General features: G+C 41.8%; 2 protein-coding genes across 5 annotated transcripts; one reads left to right on the forward strand and one right to left on the reverse strand.

Moving 5' to 3' along the window:
• Window positions 1–321: 321 nt before the first annotated feature.
• Window positions 322–12,286, forward strand: si:ch73-233m11.2 (NACHT, LRR and PYD domains-containing protein 12). Of its 3 annotated transcripts, XM_047800096.1 has the most exons (10): window positions 324–555; window positions 2,298–3,852; window positions 7,034–7,195; window positions 7,289–7,456; window positions 7,802–7,975; window positions 9,157–9,330; window positions 10,661–10,834; window positions 11,060–11,224; window positions 11,337–11,422; window positions 11,974–12,286. In XM_047800096.1, the coding sequence occupies exons 1-9, from the start codon at window positions 528–530 to the stop codon at window positions 11,404–11,406; spliced, it is 2,670 nt and encodes an 889-aa protein (XP_047656052.1). In that variant the 5' UTR covers window positions 324–527; the 3' UTR covers window positions 11,407–11,422; window positions 11,974–12,286. The 3 variants fall into 3 exon arrangements, with proteins under 3 accessions (XP_047656053.1, XP_047656052.1, XP_047656051.1); XM_047800095.1 differs by having other exon boundaries at window positions 325–555; window positions 11,337–12,286; XM_047800097.1 differs by lacking the exon at window positions 9,157–9,330 and having other exon boundaries at window positions 322–555; window positions 11,337–12,286.
• Window positions 12,287–13,526: 1,240 nt separating this feature from the next.
• si:dkey-222n6.2 (keratin, type II cytoskeletal 8) lies at window positions 13,527–21,058 on the reverse strand. Of its 2 annotated transcripts, none has more exons than XM_027151139.2 (9): window positions 20,651–21,054; window positions 19,635–19,843; window positions 16,803–16,863; window positions 16,612–16,707; window positions 16,306–16,470; window positions 15,644–15,769; window positions 15,130–15,350; window positions 14,667–14,713; window positions 13,527–13,913 (listed from the first exon to the last, which is right to left on the reverse strand). In XM_027151139.2, exons 1-9 carry the CDS (start codon window positions 20,936–20,938, stop codon window positions 13,819–13,821), a joined length of 1,308 nt encoding a protein of 435 aa, XP_027006940.2. In that variant the 5' UTR covers window positions 20,939–21,054; the 3' UTR covers window positions 13,527–13,818. The 2 variants fall into 2 exon arrangements, with proteins under 2 accessions (XP_027006940.2, XP_027006941.2); XM_027151140.2 differs by lacking the exon at window positions 13,527–13,913 and adding an exon at window positions 13,936–14,084 and having other exon boundaries at window positions 20,651–21,058.
• Between the last annotated feature and the right edge of the window lie 366 nt (window positions 21,059–21,424).

A 21,424-nucleotide genomic window follows, 5' to 3' on the forward strand; every position in this document is an offset into this window, starting at 1 on the left:
TAATCCAGACAATTGAACCAAAACACTGCGAATGTGACTTACACCCATTTTTCCTTGCTGTTACAAAGCACGTGGTAGTTTATAGAACCTACAAGATGCACGTTTACACACGTCCGCTATAGCAGTAAATGACCTACAGCACGTCAGACTCCTGTACAAAGAAAGCAAAAGCGTCGCCTTCACACCTTTTTATACACCTTTACACCTGCACATCATTAAGAGCAGATTAGCGTCTAACTAGAGGTGTGTCCTTATCCGTTTGGTTCGAACAGGAGAGCCTTTAAAAACATATCTCAATCGACCTAACTGTCCAATCCAGATGGAGAAAAAGGGCGCGCCAAAGCCACGCCCATCTTGCGCGAGCGCCACGTGCTGCGTGTGAACCTGCCTTTGGGAGGGATTTGTGTTGTGGTGGAAGTACAGTGACACCGACAGATCCGCTGCTGAAGAGTTTTTTCATCTGATTTCGTCCAGAGTGACTTTTGAAATTAAATAAAGAATAACACCGAGCAGAATTCGGTCAGATTATGGAAGGGAGTTTGGACTTCCTGTCTGGTATGACTTTCACACCTCACACTTACTCACACTTACTCACACAGGGCTCTCAAGTTTTGAATGGGAGTGTTGTTGTGTTTGGTAAGGATTTAACCAAATACAAAGTATTTATTCAAAGTATTTCCATTTATTTGTGTGTGTGTGTGTGTGTGTGTGTGTGTGAGAGAGAGAGAGAGAGAGAGAGAGAGAGAGAGAGTGTGAGAGAGAAAGAAAGAGAGACAGAGAGAGATAGACACAGAGAGAGAGAGAGAGAGAGAGAGAGAGAGAGAGAGACAGATTATGACTGGTGTTGTTTATTGTAAGTGTTTGTTGTCTTTATGGACTCCTTTATCATTTGTAATGTTGATCCCATTTAAAACAGTTCGGCTCAAGCCCAACCATTTTTAGGGTCATGATAGAGGACAATGTCCTGTCCAGAGACATTGCTGTTTCGTGTTGAGGTTTTGTTCAAACCGACCATCAAAAATACCCTCTCAGCATCAGCATTAGAATGTGGAAGCACTAAAACCAAGGCTGCTTGTTCTGAGCAGGTGGTGTCAGTCAACCGGGGCCCCCTGGCACCATCCCAGGGCCCCCAGTTTGAGAACCACTGGCCTTGTTCTGAGAACCACTGGCCTTGTTCTGAGAACCACTGGCCTTGTTCTGAGCAGATGTTGTCAGTGAACAGGTTGTCAAACTGTTGGCTAAGTTACAGACACTCATGAAAAACTGATGTTGATTATCTGGGAAACTTTCTCTAACAGCAGTCACAATGTCATTGTTTGCGTCAAACAAGTTGTGAATTTGTTGTAACATTAAATCAGGAGATCATGACTTAAGCGGCCTTAAGAAGATTGTTTTGGATAAAGTTTAAAAATTACTAAATTTTATGTTAATACTTTTTAATAACTTTTATCACCTCGCACACACAAACCTGATTGGACAACATTGGAATACATCACATCCGGTCGGCATATCGGATGCGGTGTAGTCGCAAAAGTTCAAATTTTTTTAACGGATCCGACGCTGAAAACGGATCCGAAAATTACGGATCCACAGATGGTCGGCACCTCACGCAGCGACCTTGTGACTCTCCATAGGAAATGAATGACTTCCGGTTTACCGGCGGTCGTTTGTAGTGTGCAGTGTGAAGGCGGCTTTACTCGGTGCTCAAAGTGATGCTCGCAGCTCCAGTGGTTTTCTCTGTGGGTGAACAATTCCACGATATGCTTTTTTTCATTGGTTATTGCGTTAATCTTACCCAGATACAATAGTGCTATTTTCTGATTGGCTATTGTGTAGTTTCTCTTTATTGATTGGCTGATAAGTGTCAGGTTCGACTAAGAACTCCAGGGGAGACGCGATTGATTCCTGCCCGGTTCCATAGAGACAGCGGTGCGGACTGATACGTTTTGGGTGCTGCGGCGTATTAAATATATTATAAATAGTCAAAAAGTTTTTCTGCGTGACAAATAAGATGTGTGGCGGGACGCTCAATGCGTGACACTTGAGAGCCCTGCACTCACACTTCTCATTTACTCCCACTAACTTTCTGTCTGCCTTTCCCTGTTCCTACATTCCTACATTACCTACAAAACAGATGAACAGGCTGAAATTATTTGCTAAAACATTTTCCCTGTCACAGATCCAGAACAACATTTCTGTATTTTTCCAGCACTAGAGCTATTACGTTTGTTACTCACTTTGTATTTCAAAACCACCAGGATGTTACTCAACTAAATTCCTCCTGTGGTTTCTTGCAGATGTGAAGATGTTGCACAAGGAGGTGATGAGGAACAGTGTGCTGAAGTCCACCCAGGCCAGTACCAGTTTAAGTGGTCAGTCGGTCAAAGACGTGATTTTAAACAAATGCTACATTCCCCTTTCAGTCAGCATTAAAAGCAAGACCTTGGACTTGGAAAGTGTGATTTCGCAGGAGCTTGTTGAAGGCACTGAGGGTGGTAAGTTGCTCCTTTGTGGAGGGCAAGGGATGGGCAAGACCACGGCAGTGGAACAGCTTATATGGGACTGGGCCTCTGGGATCCATCTTCAGCACTTTGCATTTATCCTGCGATTGTGTTCAACCATGTTTCATGGACCTGAACAGAGTTTGCAGAGCGCACTCCTCAGTACACACACGCATATCTCTGCTGAGCATCTTGAGATAATTTTGAAGACACCTCACACGATACTTTTAGTGTTGGATGACATCCAGGACCTTCTATCTAATTACCCTGAATCTGGTAAGCTGGTATGTGACCTACATCAGCCAGCAGAGGGCACCGTGTTGGTGCACAGTTTACTGCAGGGGGCTTTGCTCCCTGGGGTGTCCTTACTGCTTACATCAAGAGAACCTGTCGAGCTGGAATCTGCACGTTTTGCTCATCTGATTGGTTTCTCCAACTCCCAAAGGAAAGCTTTCTTTCAACGCTTTTTTGATAACAAAGACGAAGGAGAGCGGATCCTCCAGCTTTGCGAGGGAGCTGTGGGAATCGAGGAGCTTTGTGCTTGTCCTGGGCTTTGCTGGACACTGTGCTGTGTGTGTAAAGAGCAACTGGGGAATCAATATGGCGTCCCAGAGACGCTGACTGAGCTCTACTGTGTGATCACAAACACACTACTGCGGGAGCATAAGATTAGCGTGGAGACGGCAAATCAGCTTATTTATGGTTTGGGGAAACTTGCAAAACAGTGTACATCTGTCATCAGGACACACTCTGACATCATCAAATGTGGCCTTCAACCCTTCCTGGGCTCCCAGATCCTGTCTGCTCTCCTGCGTGTCAACGCTGTCACGAACGCTTCCCCCGATTCTACGTTTTCCTTCATGTCCCTGACATTTAAAGACTTCTTAGGGGCAGCCTCATTTTATCTTGACCATGATGATGGCAGGATCCTAGAAACTCCCAGAGAAATACAAAACTACCATTTTTTTCTTGCTGGGCTTTCAGACCCTACACAGAGGAAACTCCTGGAAACCTCAGCAGGCCTCTTCAACAGCGGCCGTCTCGTCGAGTTCCACCGCTGGATCATGAACGTGGCTAAAGAGGTGCTGCCGAATATGGACAAAAAGAATCACTGGCAGGTCTTGCGTATCCTTCACCACACGCTCAGCCCCACCCTAGTAAGAGAGAGTGTGGACCTTTGCAAGTGGAGATTGATTGGCTATAATGACATGCAGGAAGCCGATTGTGCAGCACTGTCGTTTGTAGTGCAATGCTTAGGAGAACTGCAGCGCCTGAACCTCTACATGAGCTCACTTACTGAGGAGCAGGCGGAGAAGCTTGTAACCGTCTTCCGCTTGGCACAAACCATAAAGTAAGTAAGAGGAAGAGGGTCAGTGGGGTGGATGGATGGTAGACAAGTCCGGCTCAGACGTTTTCTGTATTGTCTGACTTGGTTGCCCTTGGTACTAGGTCTGGTCTTGCGAGTTTACAATTTATGCATCTTGATGAATCACAGAGATGTCCAGTCTACTCCGTAAAATGGGCCGGTGTTGGTGCAGGTTTTTTTTATTCAAACCAAGCAGAAGCCACACCTGAGTCTAGTAAAAGCCACTGAATAAACAGGTGAAATCTGTTGTGGCTCCTGGTTGATTGTAATAAAAACCCGCATCCCCACCTGCACGTGCACATTAGATTGGACAACCTTCCTAGCTCAACTCACCTAGTCTATCTACCAATTCCCCTCCTATTCCATTCTGTAGTTTATCCCCCAGACAAGTTGCCCTCCCACCGTCCAACTAATTCCCCAGGAGTGTTTATTGACTGGTGGTGGTGTTTGTTTTTATTGCCAGCAGCCATTGCCATTTATGTTCCTACCAGTGTAGGTCCCAGGGGAAGTTGTAGCTCAGTGGTTAATGATCTGAACCACTGATAGACTACTGATAAGTAGGTTGTGAGGTCAATTGGGCTACCAAGCTACCATCTCTGGGCCCTTGAGCAAGGCCTTTAACCCCCAAATGCTCAGTTGTATAAAATGAGAGGTCCCTCTGGATAAGGGCATTTGTGAAGTGTCATAAATATAGAATCAGAATCAGGTCTATTGGCCAAGTGTGTTGACACGCACAAGGAATTTGGTTCCAGCTGTTTGTGACTCTCGGAAGCACAGACTTTTGAGCCTTTTGAGTATTTATGAACCATTTTTCTCCGTCCCTAGATTTGACTACAGATCTCTGTCGGATGAGATCGCACTTCGTATTTATAGACCAAGACTGGTGCAGTGTGTGATAATTTTAATCACAGGCCTGATCTTTGACACAGGATTCTGTTGTGCAAGTGGTTTGATCTGAAGTCCCACCATGCTAAGACATTAGAGTCCGTATGAAAGAGCCTTTTTACACCGGGCACTTCGTGTGTTTTCTCTGTTCCGTTTACATTAGGCCACATAAATGCGTCTCAGCGAATCGGATATCGATCCGATCTTTCTACTCCCGCCCAAAATGCAAATATATTTGACCTCTTTTTCGGGGTAATTGAAATGGAACATGCTTTTGGTGTACGCGGTTTTCAGAATGCAATCAAAATGCAAAACTTCATGTGTTTTTCAAATATACTTTTGTTTCTACAGTATATGTTTTACAAAGCTTTTGTTTCTGGCGCGATGCACGACTCGTGAGTCACTTGCGAGTGACGTACTTCCGTTTGGAGGAGTATAGGCTAGGCAAGGCAAGGCACATTTCATACACAAAGGGTCATTCGAAGTGCTTTACATAGAAATTAGAAAACAATTTATAAGAGAGAAAAAAAAACATATGTAGAAATAAGAGACACACGATAAAATCATAATAAAACCAAAGAACAATTAAAGAAAATAAATGTGATTTTAATAAAAACAGTTTAAAATATGTTAAAAAGAATTAAACCGGAGTAAAAGGGATTTGGATAAAAAAAGCACAGTCAGTGTGAAGCAGCACAAGCGCTCATTCAGGAAACGCAGAGTTAAACAGATGTGTTTTTAACCTTGATTTAAGTGTCTACTGTTGAAGCACATCTGATCTCTTCTGGAAGCTGATTCCAGCTCTAGGTGGCGTAATAACTAAACGCTGACACACCTTGTTTTGAGTGAACCTCCGGTATCTCAAACGTAGCGCTGACGTACAGTATGTGGCTCGAACAACCACATGCATTTACACCTGTCCAGTTTCATCTGAAACGCATCCCAGACCACCTCCTGAAGGGGTTCGGACCATCGGATTTATATCCGTCTCGAAAACGTTTCGGAGGGCATTTAGACCTGGTCTTTTTACCATCGGTTAGCTATCTGATCACAGAAAACGTATGAAGTGACCAGGTGTAAAAAGCCCCAAAGCAAGGGAAATGGTTCAGAACGGGGTTTCAGTAAATATTCACCACTGTTTGTACTGTTTCACCCTGTAGAGTCTTTGGGACAGCGATGTTAAAGCCAGAGAGATTTCCGATGCAGTCCCGGGATAAAGTCACCGATTTAATGTTAGGGCTCATTACCCAAGTGCCTTATGTTTCAAGCTATTATTATTATTATTATTATTATTATTATTATTATTATTATTATTATTATTATTATTATTATTAACAATTTTTAATGTATTAAGTTATTTTAAAAAAATGCTCAGTTTATACTCAAATTATCAGGTTTGTGTGAGGGGGGGCATAGTGGCTTAGTGGTTAGCACGTTTGCCTCACACCTCCAGGGTTGGGGGTTCGATTCACGCCTCCGACTCGTGTGTGTGGAGTTTGCATGTTCTCCCTATGCCTCGATGGTTTCCTCAGAGTACTCCAGGTTTCCTCCCCCGGTCCAAAGACATGCATGATAGGTTGATTGGCATCTCTGGAAAATTGTCCGTAGTGTGTGAGTGTGTGTGTGTGTGTGAATGAGTGTGTGTGTGCCCTGTGATGGGTTGGCCCTCCCTCCAGGGTGTATCCTGCCTCGATGCCTGATGACGCCTGAGATAGGCACAGGCTCCCCGTGACCTCCCCGTGAAGCTTGGATAAGTGGTAGAAAATGAGTGAGTGAGAGGTTTGTGTGAGTTTATCATGGGTACATGAGAACACACTGCAAGAAAAAATAGAGGCTAGTCGCGATCATAACAGACACTGACAGGAAGGCCTGCGCCTTTCCCCCATTCACACATGATCGTGACTAGCCTCACAGAGCGCTATCGATTTAATATTTTTTTTCTCACGATGCCTCTGAGAGCAAGCAGCTCCTGACAACATAGCTAGTATTATTATTAATGAAAATGCTAGTGAAATATTTTATCGGACTCTGAAGTCTCGATGATTAAATTAGTTATTGCCGTTTTTATTAGCAGGGAAAAATCGATGATGCAGGAGATATAATTTGTTTACTACGTTGCTTTTACTTTCTTGGTTTTTGTATACTTTTGTATTGAATTGCAAACGAGGCTGTGTGTGTGTGTGTGTGTTTTTTTTGTTTTTTTTTATCTTAATATTTTGAAATGTTATGACCCAGTATGAATATTATGACCTACTATAGTATGAAATGCTTGACCTTTCAGCTTGGATCAAAGCAGAGTGAGTGTGGATGTGATCAGACATGTTGCTAAGGCGCTGAAGGACGGACGTGCCACCGACATCAGCTTGGCCCACTGCAGACTGGGTCACGAAGCAGTGAAGATCCTGTGTTCCTCCATCACACACTCTTGTCTGCACTCACTCAAGTATGATGTGTACAAGGGCACACAAACTCAAAAGAAGCCCCTTTTGGTCATCATGTATATCACTATGTGTGTACCGGTTGTGTCTGTGTGTAGCTTGTGGGACTGCTGTATTACCCCGGAGTGCAGTGAAGCGCTTGCTGAGATGTTGACCACTTCTAAGGTGTGTGTGTTGAACCTGGGAGCTAACAAGCTAAGCGACGGAGGACTCGTCCGGCTCATCGGCGCGCTCGGGACGTTCACGTGCACGCTGCAGAATCTTAAGTTTGTTTATTTATTTATTTTTTAAAAATGCACACAAACACTAATAAGCAAATAAGCATTTTTATATACACAATATATTTACACTTTTCTGGGACACGTTTTACATTAAGTTGTCAGGTTTTCTGTCCCTGTGTGTGTGTGTGTGTGTGGGATGTGGTAGCTCAGTGGTTAAGGTGTAGGGCTACTGATCGGAAGGTCATGGGTTCGATCCTCTGGTCCACCAAACTGCCACTGCAGGGCCCCTGAGCAAGGCCCTTAACCCTCAGTTGCTCAGTTGTAAGTCACTCTGGATAAGCGTGTCTGCTAAATGCCGTAAGTGTGTTTGTATGTGTGTGTATTCTACAGTTTGGATCTCTGTCCTTTGACTGGTTCATGCTTAGCTGCACTGTCGTCTGCCTTGATGTCTTCTCTCTCTGAACTAAGAAATCTTGTCCTGAGAAGGATGGACCTGGCTGATGACACTCTGGAGAATCTCGCACAAGCACTACAAAGTGGCCGCTGCAAGCTCAGCACACTGATGTAACACGCACACACACATACACGTTTACGCACATGTAAAATCCTCGTTTGGGGAAACAAGTGTTCAGTATTTATTTCTTTCTTTGCTTTTTTTGTTGTTGGGTTAAATCTTTCCCAGATATTGCTATTTTCTGATTGGCTATTGTGTAGCCTCTTTTTTGATTGGCTGATAAGTGTCAGGTTCGACTAATAACTTCATGGGAGACGCGCTTGATTCCTGCCCGGTTCCATAGACACAGCGGTGCAGACTGATACATTTTAGGCACTGCAGCATATTAAATATATGATAAATAGTCAAAAAGTCTTTCTGCATGAGAAATACAATGTGTGGCGGGAGAGCGGGATAAAATACCCAAATGCGTGACTGTCACTTTCAATGCGTGACACCTGACAGTCCTGCATGACATCAAAATTCCCTGTGATTCCTCTGGATCGGGGGGTCGGCAACCCGTGGCTCCGGAGCCGCAAGTGGCTCTTTCATCCCTCTGCTGCGGCTCCCTGTATTGAACTTAAATTTATTTTATTTTAGTTAGTTCGTTTTTTTTCTTTAAATGTAATGCTAAATTCTAAGATCATGATGCTCTTGTAACATTAAAATACAACGTGTTTAATTTGTTTGTCGCTTAAAATAAGCGTCATAACCGCCGACTCGCGAAATCCGCCACACAGAAGCAGACGCGTTTTTGGTTCGCTGCAGCCGACAAGTTAAAATTTTGACGTCATGAATACGAAGAGGACTCGATTAGACATCGAACGTTTTATTTGAAAGTAACCTTCAAGCCAGCGTCTTTTTACTTAAGGTTAGTTCAAACTGTTCAAAAAATTTTTGTTTGCCTGCAGAAATAAAATTGCGTTTACTCGGTAGCAGTTCGTTGATTTCATAAATGCAACACACTACAGTTTTTTCTCTACTTTCCATAAAGGTAAAAAAAGATATATACAGTGTTGTATTCATTTTAGATGTCAAAAGTCTTTTGTGGCTCCCTGTGTTGTTTTTTTCTGTGGGAATCAGGTCCAAGTGGCTCTGAGTGTTTAAGGTTGCCGACCCCTGGTATAGATTGTGGAGGTTAAGACTGCTCAGATTTTTCCTGAACACAAGATGTTACTGTGTACTCTGGATAAAACCTCTGCAGTGAGCGTCACTGGAAATAAGTGTGCATGTGTTGGTGTTTCTTCTGCAGTTTATATGACTGTGGGTTGACCGGTTCCTGTTGCCCGGCCCTAGCAGCCGCACTTCAGTCAGAACACTGCACTGTGACCGAGCTGGACCTGTCCGTGAACAAGCTCGACCAATCGAACGCGCTCCTCATCTGTGATGCCCTGAAATCCCCCAACTGTTCATTAGAGAAGTTATTGTGTGTATATGTCAAATGTTCCACTCTGAGCTGTGGTGTATGTTGCTACTGTATGTTTCAGTTTAACAGTCAGTACGAGCTTTTACCCCTTTATACTAGGGCTGGGCGATATGACTGCAAACCGTATCACGATATCAGTGTTTCATATCGGTCGATATCGATAATTATCTGTCTTTTTTAAGACCCATTTAAAATAAGGCCCAGGAGAAAAATCTATTACATTTATACATTTTTATTTTAAACTTCACCTTCCTCTGATCAGAATCCCCTCAGTTATTAAGACAGAAATGTCAACAAGCAGGAAAACTCAAATAATTACAGTGTAAACATGAGTCTAAAGTCAGAATGAACACTTAACTATTATCTCTTAACATTTAAGGTGCAAAATGAAAGGAAGTGTCAGAAATGCTTAATAAAGTGTAATAAAATAGTGCAAAGTGTTAAATATAAACGTAGAGAAAACTGAGAATTTAGTGCGAGGAAGTTCACTAGCTGTTCACCTTCTGGTGACTACGGTCAGACTTGTAATATCCAGAAAACTGCCATACCGGCGAGCTGATGTTTCCTCTTTTCTTTACAATTTATTTTCCTCGCTCGCTGCGGCTCATTTTCTGCTCATCAGTCGCCGGTTACTGAAGAGGAATCCAGCAGACCGGCACGAGACAACGATATGGAGCAACCAAACATGATACTGCTACATGATTGGCTGTTAGCGTTTCACTCCCTACGTTGCTAGTTTACCAGAGAGCGAGTGCCTTTGTTAATGCAACCAAACTTGCATCGCAACCTCTGTTTTCTTCCGACGAAGAATAAAAAATATTGAAAGTTTTATCGAACGCATTTTTTTATCGATCACGTGTCTATCGTTATCGTTTTATCGCCCAGCCCTACTTTATACACAGGCCACAGCACCAGTGGTAGCAGAATATACAGAACACGGAGTTTGTGAAAAGGAACCTCAAACCGCCTCAAAGAGTGACTGCTTAATAGTTCAAAAGATAAAGCTAATTTTAAGGAAGACATTTGTTTGACATTGTGTGTGTCTAGAATACATTGTCTAGAATTAGCAACAAATCTGTAGCGTGTCCTTCTAAAAGTCTAATTCCTGTAAACCGACACGTATACTGTCGTCGACTGCGGTTTGAGACTCCTGCGTGCTGTGCTTGATGTAAGTCACACTCGCATCTTAAAATCAATTCAGAAGCCTGTCTTGTGCTGTGCTTGCAGACGCTTGCAGAGGGGATATGGAGATATTAATTAAAAAAAATAACATGTTTAATGTGTTTATATTTATTGCAGTATTTGATTAATGTGTGTGTTTGTGTGTCAGTATGAATGCGTGTGAGCTGACCGAGCTCGTGTTCAGCGCACTGGGCAGTGTGTTGATGTGTGAAGCGTCCAGGCTGAAGGTTCTCTCCGTCGGAGTGAACAGATTAGGCGACGCCGCAGCAAAACACATCCTGAAGGCTCTGAAACACCCAAACTGCCAGCTACAGGATCTCGAGTAAATCTAACTCGTGCTTACACACACACACACACACACACACACACACACGGACATTCATCACCTGTATTAGGTCCAACTTGGCATGTTTGAGACAATAATGATGACAGATTTGACAAATTTGTGGCACACACTTACTGTAGCGAATAGAGTCACTGATATCCTTATAGCCTTTCACTCAAATCCAAGTATTAAGCACAGCTTCTCACGTGCTTCCTTTCGCAGTCTCGAGATGGTGGAGCTGACGGACGTCTCTGTGGACGAGCTGTGTGAAGACGTCATGGCGTGTAGCTCCTTATCCAGCCTGAGTCTGAAGAACAACAACCTCACTGACGTTTCTGTCCCCCGACTGGTCAAGCTCGTTCAAGACCGTCCTGCCTTTAAACTGAAGTAAGTTCAGGCCTCATTAGGCAACACCTCATTAAAAACACAGCAGCAGTTTGGCTCTTTCTCATCGCGCTTGTGTTTGTGTGTGTGTTTGTTTGTTTTTTGTTTTTTTTAGCGTGAAGTATAATGACTTCAGCGAGGACGTATTTGAGCTGATGGACCCTTACGAAACGATACGATATTAACCCGGCACCATATATGGTACTAATCCCTCATGTAATTCAGTAATTGTATAAGAAGAGAGAAATAATGTTTATGTTTAATGTTTATTGCAATGTACACCATTACATCTGATCACATAGCGGTTGCTTGCTAAGTTGCTTGTAGATTTTATTCGTATTTTTATTCGTATTTTTATTCGTACATGCACGACCTTGTCTTGAACTCACTTACGTGCACTTAATCTTTTCTCTGAGGTATAAATATTACGACATATAAAAATCTGTCACTGTACATACAACTAGATAGCTTTTAGCTGTAATCGATTATTAGTGAGGGGCACGGTGGCTTAGTGGTTAGCACGTTTGCCTCACACCTCCAGGGTTGGGGGTTCGATTCCCACCTCCACCTTGTGTGTGTGGAGTTTGCATGTTTTCCCCGTGCCTTGGGGGTTTCCTCCGGGTACTCCGGTTTCCTCCCCCGGTCCAAAGACATGCATGGTAGGTTGATTGGCATCTCTGGAAAATTGTCCGGAGTGTGTCTGTGTGTGAATGAGAGTGTGTGTGACTGTGATGGGTTGGCACTCCGTCCAGGGTGTATCCTGCCTCGATGCCCGATGACGCCTCATGACGCCGTCTTAGTCTCCGGATTCGAACCTGAAGCGAAGACGGTCTACATGCACACACCTGACAATTCGACGGTATTTGTAACGCAACCCATTCTAAGCTCGACACGCTTCTTAGAGATTACAGGAAGAGTCTCTGTGCTGTTATTGTCTCCAAGGAGACGTCACGGAATACCGGAGAAGAAGCAATACCGTACAACAAAATCTGGAAGAAAATATTTGATTCATATTACTGCCTGATAAATAAATGCATCTGGATCTGTTTAACAGCTTTTCATAAACTCCAGTGGGGTGTGTGATTTATTTATTTATTTTTATTATCGTGTTTTAAAGTGGTGGGAATCATAACCCATCTTCTATCCATCCATTCTATCCATCCATCCGCTGTAGCATTTATCTTACACAGATTTGTGAGGAATCCGGGGTATATCCTATGGGACTCGGGGCTCTGGACAGGGTGGGAACTCATCACAAGGCACAAACACACCCATTTACACACTACAGATAATTTAGAGATGTAAGTCAGCCTTTAACACATCTTTGGGCCTGGGAAACCAGTGAAGCACTGAGAACATGCAATATGCAATATCAACACACACGCACACACACAGGGCAGAGACAGAAATCCAACCCCCAGCCCTGGAGGTAAACAAAGGGCAATTTGCGCTATTTTCAAACATATAATTACACCAAAAAATGCAAAGTCTAATAGATATTTTGGTCACATTAGACAAAAGTGTTGGACCACTTAAGATGACGAAATGCATCATGTGGTTTCTGTTGTACCTGCTGCAAGTAACCGGACTACATACTGTACATCCACTGCAAATGATCCTGGGATAAGAGACAGACGTCTTTGTACAAATGACCGAGAACCGGCATTTAGGTTCTGAGGAAAATTCTAGCATGATCTATTTGCATAAAAAAGGGCAATGTATTTCTGAAACTTGTAAAATTGTAAATGTAAAGAGAAATCGCAATGTATTAATGCTACAAGATACAAATACATGTTGATGTCATATTTTATTCATGTGGAAATTATTTCCTAATCGGATTTTTTTTTTTCCAATGTCGTGTCACTTTGCTTCACTTTAAAGTTTTACTCCAAGATGACAAAACACAATTAATACCGAGTATTTGAGTTGTTGAGTGTTTTGCAAAAATTCTGAATAAACCCCTGGGCTTTGAACAAGAAATGATATTTCGGTATTCTGCAATTACGGTCATTATGATTGACAGGAATCAGTTCAATCAGATAAGATGATGTTTTTTTTTCTCTGTATTTTGCTTATAATGTGACTATTATTTGGAGAACTGCAGTAAAAGACCTAGAACAACACTGAAACATCTATCGCATGGATTTTAAGGTATCGGTGGTGTCTTGTTAATGATGGACCATTTACATTTACAGCATTTGGCAGACGCCCTTATCCAGAGCGACGTACATAAGTGCTGAAATCTCTAACATTGAATACATTAATGCTGGTTCACTAGGTTACATACTTAAGATTCCATGAGTTTAAAACATTTGTTCAAAGTTACAATGAAAAAGTGTCAAAGGTTTTTTTTTTGTTTTTTGTTTTTTTGCAAAAGATATGGAAAGAAGTGCTAGTTGAAGTGTTTGATGTTATATAAAGATCATTTCCGTACTCTCTCTCTCTCTCTCTTTCTCTCTCTCTCTCTTTCTCTCCCCCGCTCACTCTTTCTCTCTCTCAAGAAAATTCCTTACTTCATTATTACAGCCAAATGATATCAAAACAAATCTCGTATGAGACAAAGAGACAAAGGATAGAATGCTGAAACGTTTTAAGAATCAGTCTTTGGCAGAGATGATGCTCTTGTCCCGAGTATCAACCGCCTTAATGAGGACGCTGGTGCAAGTGATGATTCCCACAGGCTCAGGATAACCTGGAAAATATACGTGTGAAATCATATTTAAAGGAAACCTGTTGGATGAATTCTGGCCAAATAAATAAACACTCCTAAACATTATGTGAGTGAGTGATGCTACAGTACCACCACCGTGCTTCAGTGTGGAAATGGTGTTCAGTGAAAGTAAAATTTACTGTAGTTACTGTACTAGAGAGAGAGACAGACAGAGAGAGAGAGAAAGAGGGATGTAAGAAAGATAGAGAGAGAGAGATGGACAGAGAGAGAGAGAGATGGATGGAGAGAGAGAGATGGACAGAGAGAGATAGAGAGATGGACGGAGAGAGAGTGAGAGAGAGAGAGATGTAAGAAAGAGAGAGAGGGAGAGAGATGGATAGAGAGAGAGATGAACAGAGAGAGAGGGAGAGAGATGGATAGAGAGAGAGAGAGAGATATGTAAGAAAGAGAGAGAGATGGACAGAGAGAGAGGAAGAGAGATGGAGAGAGAGATGTAAGAAAGAGAGAGATGGATGGAGGGAGAGATGTATGGAGAGAGAGAGAGATATGAGAGAGAGAGATGGACAGAGAGGGAGAGAGAGATGGACAGAGAGAGGGAGAGAGAGAGATGTAAGAAAGATAGAGATGGACAGAGGGAGAGAGAGAGAGATGGATGGAGAGAGAGATGGTCGAAGAGAGAGAGAGAGAGAGAGAGAGATGGATGGAAAATATAAGTGAATCCATACAGTATGGTATTTGTGGAGTTCCTAATATAAATAAATAAATAATACTCACTGGGTTCTGTCACACTGTGGACACGGATAAAGGATTCTCGAGCAGTTCTGATGGATGACAAAAAAAGATTCATTTCTTTTGTTATTTGTAATGTGATGTAATGTGATGTAATGTGATGTAATGTGATGTAATGTAATGTGATGTAATGTAATGTGATAATGTGATGTAATGTAATGTGATAATGTAATGTGATAATGTAATGTGATGTAATGTAATGTGATGTAATGTAATGTGATAATGTAATGTGATGTAATGTAATGTGATGTAATGTGATGTAATGTAATGTGATGTAATGTAATGTGATGTAATGTGATGTAATGTAATGTGATGTGATGTAATGTAATGTGATGTAATGTAATGTGATGTAATGTAATGTGATGTGATAATGTAATGTGATGTAATGTAATGTGATGTAATGTACACCACCCAATATTACTGATCAATAAAAGGAAGTTTCTATCACCGGTTCTCTTCTCCTTCCAGAAGTTTCCTGTAGGTGGCGATCTCAATGTCCAGTCCCAGTTTGATGTTCATCAAGTCCTGGTACTTACAAACCTGCCTTGCCATGTCCTGCTTGGCCTTCACAAGTGTCTCCTCTAGTTCTTTAAGTTTCTGCTTAGCTTCGAACACCGCCCCTTCTCCACGATGCTTCGCCTCATCGATCCGCCCATCCGTGCTCTTACACTGCGAAGAAAACACACCATAAAGATGTAGACAGAGTATCAAGAAATATAAGCAATATGTTTCTCAACCAGAGTTAAATACTTTCTCGAAGAAGAAGAAGAAGAAGAAGAAGAAGTGAGTGATGCTACAGTACCACCACCATGCCTCAAGGTCAGGATGGTGGTCAGTGAACGACAAAACAAATAACCTTAAGAAGAGAATATGTGTGTATGGTGTGTGTGTGTGTGTGTGTGTGTGTGTGTGTGTGTGTGTGTGTGTGTGTGTGTGTGTGTGTAAGGCCTGGTGGTTTTTACCTCTTCTTTGACCATCCTTATGACCGCCTGCAGCTTTGAGATCAGTCTCTTTAACTCTCTGATTTCACTCTTGGTGCTCTTCAACTCTGAGCTGTGCAGCTCAACCTGTGACGATACCAGCTCAAACTGACAAGAGAACAGCATGATGGGTTAAAAAGGCAAGAGCGCGCACACACACACACACACACACACACACACACACACACACACACACATATATATATTCAATCATTCACGGGGAGCCTGTGCCTATCTCGGGTGTCTTTGGGCATCGAGGCAGGATACACCCTGGACGGAGTGCCAACCCATTGCAGGGCACACACACTCTCATTCACTCACACACTACGGACAATTTTCCATCGATGCCAGTCAACCTACCATGCATGTCTTTGGACCGGGGGAGGAAACCGGAGTGCCCGGAGGAAACCCCCGAGGCACGGGGAGAGCATGCAAACTCCACACACACACACAAGGCGGAGGTGGGAATCGAACCCCCAACCCTGGAGGTGTGAGGCGAACGTGCTAACCACTAAGCCACCGTGCTCCCTATATATATATACAGTATATATATGTTTTATTGCTTCTTGGTCTTTTCACAAACCACACGAGAGACAAAGACATTTTTATTTCCTCTGAGACTTTAAGTAGCAGGGGATCGTCACCTTTTTCTGGTTCCAGGCTTCGGCTTCCTGTCGGCTGCGTGCCGAGACCTCTTCATTCTGACTCTTCACCTCCTTCACCACCTGTTCCATGTTGAGCTGCCTGCTGTTATCCATCTCAACCACCACTAAGGTGTCCTTCAGCTGCTCCTTCAGCTCCTGCACCTCCTGTTTAATAAGAGAGACGAGGAACCAGAGCGAGAAAGAGAGAGAGAGAGAGAGAGAGAGAGAGAGAGAGAGAGAGAGAGTTAAAGAACTTTACACAATGATGTCCTAGTGCTGAAAGTAATAGAAGAAAATGTATCGCACCTCCGCATACAAGGCTTTAAAGAAGTCCAGCTCGAGTCGAATTTCAGACCATTCCTCCTCTAGATGAATTCTGTCAAAGTAACCAGCATCGACATCCTGTCAAAACAGGAAATGCAATAAACTATTAATCAATGAATAGTTTTTAAGGATTTTTCCAGCCATCTGTGTCTTGACTCGAATGCATGTCATACCTTCTTCACAGACACAAAATCATCTTCCGCTTTGTATCTTTTATTAATCTCTTCTTCATACCTGCAGGGAAGGAAAGTGGTTTGTGGTGTTTAAGTGTTTTATTTTTTATTCTACAGGTGTAAACCTGTAAAAGCTGTAAATGTACATGAATCGGATCGTTCGGACCATCCGCTCACACCCATGTTCTTCCCGATCTCGGATCGTTCGGACCATCCGCTCACACCCATGTTCTTCCCGATCTCGATCCTGATTCTTTAATTCGCAGAAATGAAGCTTTGCGTTAGTTCTGGCGGGCCACGTCGTCACGCGTGCATCGGCTGTTAATCGGCAGTCCACGACGCGCACCAATCCGGTTACGTCATCCTATTACCCCACCATTTAAATTCCCATTCATTGAGCCGCTTTCTAGCGCGTCGCCGCTGCTGCGACTTAAACTCCCTCCTCTAAACCCGACTCCACCATGCCGGAACCCGTGTTCGTTGTACCAGTTACGTCTTAAATCTCTACATTTCTCTCTCTCTATCTATCTATCTATCTATCTATCTATTTATTTATTTATTTATTTATCCATCCATCCATTTATTCATTTATTACTTGCAAAGAAAAAACTCTATGCATGACCAATGGTTCTGTTATGGGGGGGTCTATTCTATTTTCTAGTTGCTGCTCTCCCCGCTCGGTCCACGCATGCGCACGGACAGGCGCGCGGATTCCTGCCCCAAACAGAACCATACCGCCAACACTAACTATATGCTGTCATCTAATAAACTCTCATTTGACAAAGTGGTCCTGACAGAACTACGAATAAAGAGATAAAACAGGTTATGCTAGGCTCCCGGAAAAATGGCGTTTAACGTGTAAACAAGTCCGGCGTGTCATTTTCATCCGCTGGATTGGACGTGAGGTTAAACTTTACTTTATGTACTTTATGTTCATTTTGCGTACACATAAAACCAGCTCTCAAATCAGTTAATTGTTCAACCGTGTCTCTGGCAATGAGGTTAAAGGTTTTTTGCTTTCGTGAACAACAAAAGGATCTTTAGATTTCTTTCAGTAATAATCACTCAGGTCATCAGAGCGAACGATGCTGGTATTCTGTAAAGGGGGAAAGAGGGTGGAGCTAATTCATTCTCAATTTGCATATATATATACAGTATCATCTTTAGAATAAATGTCAAAGCACTTCTGTGTTCATCTGTTGTCTTGTAAATGTCACATTAAGCATTTCCTGTATAGTTTATCGCACCATGTAACGTAGGGTGCTTTCACCGTGGCCAACAAACATGGCTGCCACGGACCCCCATCAGTAATCCCACGCTCACATTCACCAGACGTTTAATACTGTGCACCTATTTCCCGTTATGTGAATTTGTTTTTCACCCTTTTATATATCACTTGGTTTCAGTTCTTTGTTGTGAGTCACAAGCTCAGTCTCTTCTTCAATTTTCCAGTTTTTTGTTTTTTTTTAGCTTCGTCACTGCTTTCTGACTTCTGATCCTGTTAAGCTCCTATATTCCTGTTTTGTCCTGTTGACCTTTGCATGTGCTTTTCCCTAACATTTTGGATGTAAGACTACAGTTTACTTTCATTCACACTATTTTTCATTCTATATTTAATTCTACTGTATACATCTTTTATATTTTATTCTTATATTTTTATTGTTTACTTTTATTTCACACTTTCATAGCTATATTCTCATCTGTATTGTATTTTTTTAATAATTGCCCTGTCCGTGGAGCGGACCTGACTCACGTGTCACTGCTGGTTACGGTATATATGCTCTATATAATTGTGTATGTGACAAATAAAAATCTTGAATCTTGTCTGTATAACTGTCCCGATACTTTTGCCCATGCGTAATTTTGTGGCTGTTTTGATATTTTTACCTATCCCTGTTCTTGTGACGTTTTCTGTTATTAAAATCGGCTTTTACTTCCAACTCATTCATTGTGACATTTACATTTAAATTTTGCGTAATCTGAGAATGAATTTTTAGAACATAATCTGAGAATAAACTTTTAGAATATAATCTGAACTTTTAGAATATAATCTGAGAAGGAACTTTTAGAATATAATCTGAACTTTTAGAATATAATCTGAGAATGAATTTTTAGAACATAATCTGAAAATGAACTTTTAAAATATAATCTGAGAATAAACTTTTAGAATATAATCTGAATTTTTGGAATATAATCTGAGAATAAACTTTTAGAATATAATCTGAATTTTTAGAATATAATCTGAGAATAAACTTTTAGAATATAATCTGAAAATGAACTTTTAGAACATAATCTGAAAATGAACTTTTAGAATATAATCTGAAAATTAACATTTAAAACATAATCTGAGAACAAACTTTTAGAACATAATCTGAGAATTAACTTTTAGAATATAATCTGAATTTTTAGAATATAATCTGAGAACAAACTTTTAGAATATAATCTGAATTTTTAGAATATAATCTGAGAACGAACTTTTAGAACATAATCTGAGAATTAACTTTTAGAATATAATCTGAATTTTTAGAATATAATCTGAGAACAAACTTTTAGAACATAATCTGAGAATTAACTTTTAGAATATAATCTGAATTTTTAGAATATAATCTGAGAATGAACTTTTAGAATATAATCTGAGAATGAATTTTTAGAACATAATCTGAAAATGAACTTTTAAAATATAATCTGAGAATAAACTTTTAGAACATAATCTGAGAATTAACTTTTAGAACATAATCTGAGAATGCACTTTTCCCTAAGAAAATCGCCATCCTGTGCAAGTGGTTTAATGCTAAATGTTCATGTTTTTTAAGGCCCTGTGAAGCCTCTCACTTGCGTTTGTTCTCCTCCACCAGCGAGTGAGAGCTCCGGAGCTCGGCTTTCAGGTGCTCCCCGCTAACGTTCAAGGTTCTGAGCTGAGACTCCAACTTGCTGATGTACATCTTGAACACGGACTCCACGTCGGATTGAGTCCGAGGGCTGCTCTGTAACAGCCGCAGCTTCGTCTCCAATATCGTATTCTTCTGCTCCAGGTGATACACCTGAGATAGAGTAGAGATATACAGGTATAAATGGAACTGCTTGCTAACAACAAACGCAGCTTTTTTCACTCTTTATCAAAATGTAAAAGCCAAAATCAAGTAAAATGTCTCATCTCCTTCATCGTCCTTCAGTGTGTAACAGTTTTATATCTATAATGATGCAGCCAAAAGGTTTCCTTATACAGAGTGACCCAAAAGTCACTTTACAGTATGTACAAAGCATCCTCAAGACATGATGGTGACAGTGTCGCGATATGTTTGCCACGTCCAAGTCCATCGTGACCTTGTGACAGCTTCTCGATACGATTGCAAGAATGATTTCAATACATCTTTCTTTTATCAAAGGAATTATTAAAGGCTAAACTGGACTGATCTCCCTTTATTGGAAGCAGCTTCACGAGAACTTTCTTGTCCTTCATTAGCCTTATTTATTATATCAGTAGTTTATTGTGACAAACTTTGTATAATTGAACTGCTTTTCTTGCACATTGTATATCAGTCCATCCAGAATATCTGTCTATCCTCGCACATGTCTTTACACCTCAGTATTTTTGTACTAATGTATTTCACAATACAGATTTCACACTGTGTCCTGCATCTGTTCGAAAACAAAGAAAAATAGAGAGAGAAAACTGATATCTGATATTACTGTGTTTTTGGCAACGATGGTGCGATTTTTTCAGTGTAAGATCATTTTACCATTTGAGGTCTTGGTGCAGAGCAGAATGCAAGTCGTGCCTTCACTGTGCTGTTTTCATAGTTAATAAAACACACACAGTCTTGCAAACCAATCTGAAAGTGTCTCACCTTGTGGATGAAGCAGGCAAAGCGGTCATTAAGGGTCTTGATCTGCTCCTTCTCCTGCACTTTAATTGTGCGTATGTCCGGGTCCAGGTCGAGCTGCAGCGGCTCCAGGAGGCTGCTGTCCATCACCAAGGTGTTCACTGACAACCCCAGAGCATCCTGGTTCCCAAACCCAAAGTATGAGTTCCCTGGGCGGGGTATTGTCCTTTCAGAACCGGCGTACGAGCCAAGAGAGCGACTGCTGAAGTTCGCCACATTACGCATGGTGCTTACATGCTTCCAGCTGCTCATGGCTGCTGAGAGATGGAGCAGGTTGATGAGGAACCTGTTCAACTGTGGATTTGTAAGACTGGTGTGTGTGTGTGTGTGTGTGTGTGTGTGTGTGTGTGTGTGTGTGTGTGTGTGTGTGTGTGTGTGTGTGTGTGTGTGTTGGTCTGCAGGTGTGAAATATAAAGGGACTCATATTCTTCAGATGGCTAAACCAGTTCAACCACACAACAAAGAATTCTGTACATCAATCTGTGTAAACACACTCACACAAGCACACACACACACACACACACACACACACACACACACACACACACACACACACACACACACACACACACACAAGCATGCAGACTAAATGTGATCGTTTACATCCACACCCTCTGTCTTCACTTTATGATGTGTAAAAGGATTCCTCACACTCGTTAAAACCAACCTTTAATCCACTCGGCGTATTTTTGGACATGGCCCAAAACAACAACTACACAAACTCCATTCCTTCATTCA

The sequence above is a fragment of the Tachysurus fulvidraco genome, chromosome 14 (genome assembly GCF_022655615.1).
Source record: "Tachysurus fulvidraco isolate hzauxx_2018 chromosome 14, HZAU_PFXX_2.0, whole genome shotgun sequence".
In the NCBI taxonomy this organism is placed as follows: Eukaryota; Metazoa; Chordata; class Actinopteri; order Siluriformes; family Bagridae; genus Tachysurus; species Tachysurus fulvidraco.

Bases quoted from the DNA above. Each gene is read 5' to 3' on its own strand.
- si:dkey-222n6.2 (XM_027151139.2), bottom strand. From the start codon at position 20,938: ATGAGCAGCTGGAAGCATGTAAGCACCATGCGTAATGTGGCGAACTTC. The intron at 19,844-20,650 runs GTGAGACACTTT...ACTCTATCTCAG, and splicing joins TTGCCTGCTTCATCCACAAG to GTGTATCACCTGGAGCAGAA. The intron at 13,914-14,666 runs GTGAGTATTATT...TATATTTTCCAG, and splicing joins CCACAGTGTGACAGAACCCA to GTTATCCTGAGCCTGTGGGA.
- si:ch73-233m11.2 (XM_047800096.1), top strand. From the start codon at position 528: ATGGAAGGGAGTTTGGACTTCCTGTCTG. The intron at 7,457-7,801 runs GTTTGTTTATTT...TGTATTCTACAG, and splicing joins TGCACGCTGCAGAATCTTAA to TTTGGATCTCTGTCCTTTGA. The intron at 9,331-10,660 runs GTGTGTATATGT...TTTGTGTGTCAG, and splicing joins TGTTCATTAGAGAAGTTATT to TATGAATGCGTGTGAGCTGA.